This window comes from Dioscorea cayenensis, chromosome 18, assembly GCF_009730915.1.
Source record: "Dioscorea cayenensis subsp. rotundata cultivar TDr96_F1 chromosome 18, TDr96_F1_v2_PseudoChromosome.rev07_lg8_w22 25.fasta, whole genome shotgun sequence".
NCBI lineage: Eukaryota > Viridiplantae > Streptophyta > Magnoliopsida > Dioscoreales > Dioscoreaceae > Dioscorea > Dioscorea cayenensis.
The window spans coordinates 8,884,917-8,888,112 of NC_052488.1; the positions used below are offsets into that span (position 1 = coordinate 8,884,917).

A 3,196-nucleotide genomic window follows, 5' to 3' on the forward strand; every position below is an offset into this window, starting at 1 on the left:
TAGGGGATAGCATTAAATGTTGCATCATTTTGGCACTAAACTCTTCCCCAAGATGCTCTTGAATAATCTTTTTGCCACTCTCAATGTCACCATCCTTACAAATATTATCAATTATAGCTGCATACGTAACAATAATTGGCTAAATAGCTTGCTCATGCATCTCATCATAGAAGTGTAAAACTTTCTCTGAGTTACCTATCTTGGAAAATCTGCAAAAAAATAGATGTGGAAGTGTTTGAATCTAGGGACATGCCCTTTTCTTCAAGTTCAGAAAATATCTCCAAAGCATCTTACAACTTCCTCTTCTTCATCAGGCTATTGATGATAATGTTGTATGTTTGCACATCAGGTAACACACCTCTTTCCAACATGGAATGAATTGTGGAGAAAGCCTTCGCAACATTGCCTGCTTTGCAAAGACCACTGATGACTGTTGTATATATGATGTCATTCGGTTTAAAACTGTAAGAAAGCATTTCCCGGAAGCACACATCTGCCTTGTCCACATTACCAACTTTACTATGCGCATGAATAAGTGCTCTATATGTCCAAGAATTCTGCAATAGCCCGACCTCATGCATTTGTGATAAGTAGTCCTGTGCTCTGTCTATTTTCCCACTCTTGTAAAGCCTAGCTATAAGTGAATTGTAATATAATACATCCAAAACCACCCCTTGTCCATTATTTTTATCTAAAATGTCACAAGCTTCAGTGATCCTACCTTCCTGCCAGTTGGCTGAAATTAATTTAGCACAAATCACTGCATCTAATTGCCAACCCTTCACAATCATGTCATCCAAAAATTCAGTTGCTAGCCTTGTCTCCACAAATAGACAGAACTCATTGATAACAACTCTATAATGATGTAGCGGTATACTTGAAACCTAATGCAACGGTATACATGAAACCGTTGATTTGCGCACAAATACCCGATAGCAAGCCCTCAATACACATTGATCAATGATAACCAGGATTGGGAGAAGAGTAAAATCTTATTACTCAAGAAAATAATGATTACAAAAACTGTCTTACTCTTGCCTGTAAGCTTACAATAAATTGAAGAACTAAAAATACAAAAAAAACTCTAAAAAGGAGATAATTTGAAAATATGCCAAAAAAATGGTAAATTCTCAAATTTCATGAGAAAATAAAAAGACTAAACAAATACGGACTCTTGTCCAAAAGCGACACAAATCGAGATTTCTAGCCTAAAAATATAATGAAATCAATTATTACTATAAATGACAAAATTAGGGTTTTTGAGGGCCCTAAATGATGGAATTTAGCCAAATTTTAGTATGACTCACAAGCTCATGAATTTTTGTTTGTTGACCCATTTTTCCATCAAATTTTACCCATAAAACCCAAAAAAACTCCATCTCCCAAAAAAATGACCAAAATGCCCCTATGCTAGGTTGAGTGCCATTTCTGCATAAACGCATAGGCTAGCTCCTCGATAAGTTCCGCATCATATAACTATCCAAATCAAGTGCCAGATCATGATTCCTCATTTCATCAAGCAAGTATAACACCCCCTTCACATCCTGCACTCGTAAATGAACTTCAATAAAAGTATTGTAACCCACTGCGCATGGCTTCAAACGCACACTATGCAACTCTTTCAAGAGCTCTTGTGCTTCACCCAATTTACCCATTCAACAAATTCCTCAGACAAAAAAAGTCATACTCCAGAAAGAGGGGAAGAATGCCAAACGCATCCATTTCATCTCTAATCTTGAATGCTTCATCAACACTTACCTCCTTCACAAATCGAAAAATCAAAGGTGTATAAACAACAACATCAGGATTCAAGCCTAATCCACGCCCCTCATTTTGAAGCGATTTTCTTCTTTTAATCTACTGTGCTTACAAAAGCCATTGATTAGCAACTAATAAATGCAACGATCAACTATGAGGCCCTTCTTCTCCATATCCCTCTTCAATTCAAGTGCATCCTCAATATCACCACTTCTACATAACTCGCCAATCGGTGTATTATATTTCACATCATTAGGAACAAAACCCATGGATACCATCTCTCTGAACACCTCCCAAGCCTTGCCAGCATCCATATACTAGAAGTGCATTGCGGTCAATATAGTGAACGCACAAGAATTCCAAACAATTAGCTTTATGAGGACAAACTCATTAATTTTCATATATAAATGCATCTGATCAGTTTTACAAAGGTCCCACAACAGCACAATTCACAACACCGAACTAGGCTTAAATTGTAATGTTTGCCACCTTGATCTTGTTAACCAAGTTGACCAGAGATATTTGTTTTCCTTTGACTGTTTGACCGAATTATAGGATTCGACTAGGTTTTTCTTCGATTGGCTACTCACCCGTGAGCTTGGTCTTATCGTGGTTGGTGGGAGAGGCATCCTTCTTCTTCTCCTCCTCCTTCTTCTTCGTCTTCTTCTTCTAAATAGCAACCTTCCTTTGAGTTTTGGATTTGAAGAGACCCAGCCGTGATGAGGATCTCGAGTCATGACAATTTGGGTTGGCGTGCGAGAGGTTGGAGTTTCATCGATTGTTTCTTCATCAAGCTTCAGGTAAGCATCTGGGGTGTTGTGGATGAAGCTTATTGTCACACCCACCCCTTCTACCGAGGTAAATGTGGCACCCATCAGTTAAAATTCCTTTTTAGCGGGAGGCGACCTACCACTTTTAAACAAAATCGGACTTACTGAAATCACATTTCTGACTTTACACCAACTACGGGTTCAAATACATAAATATTATGAATACTGATAACTCAAATTTGCGAGTACTGACGCTACTGAGATCCTAACACCAATGACAAGAAATAAAGAAAGGGGACCCCCTGCGGTCATGGACTCGACCACGACTAGCTCTATAGTCGATCGAGGCGATCTAGGGTCCACGCTCCTGCGACTCTGACACATTCGAGTTGGTCGGTAGTGGCTTAATAATTTCAAATATTTAAATACGATTATATATAAAAGTATATAAATACCAACTTCTCAAATAATTTTTTTCCAACTTTTTCCAAAAATACGAGAATTCTAGCAAAAATACAATCTTTAAAGAACTCTTGAAACATAAATTCAACATCAATTTGATTTTTCTCGAGAAAACACAAATTTTTGTGAGAATCTGGTCTCATCACAATTCAAAAATATAACATAAATCTCAAATTCAAAATAAAGCAATACCCAACACTCACCCA

At 37.5% G+C, this 3,196-nt stretch overlaps 1 protein-coding gene across 1 annotated transcript; it reads right to left on the bottom strand.

Annotated features, from left to right (window-relative positions):
• Positions 1-290: 290 nt before the first annotated feature.
• On the bottom strand, positions 291-2,072 carry LOC120282764 (pentatricopeptide repeat-containing protein At5g39710-like). Its single transcript, XM_039289613.1, has 3 exons — positions 1,911-2,072; positions 1,759-1,761; positions 291-884 (listed from the first exon to the last, which is right to left on the bottom strand). Exons 1-3 carry the CDS (start codon positions 2,070-2,072, stop codon positions 291-293), a joined length of 759 nt encoding a protein of 252 aa, XP_039145547.1.
• Positions 2,073-3,196: the final 1,124 nt, after the last annotated feature.

Bases quoted from the DNA above. Each gene is read 5' to 3' on its own strand.
- LOC120282764 (XM_039289613.1), bottom strand. From the start codon at position 2,072: ATGGATGCTGGCAAGGCTTGGGAGGTGTTCAGAGAGATGGTATCCATG.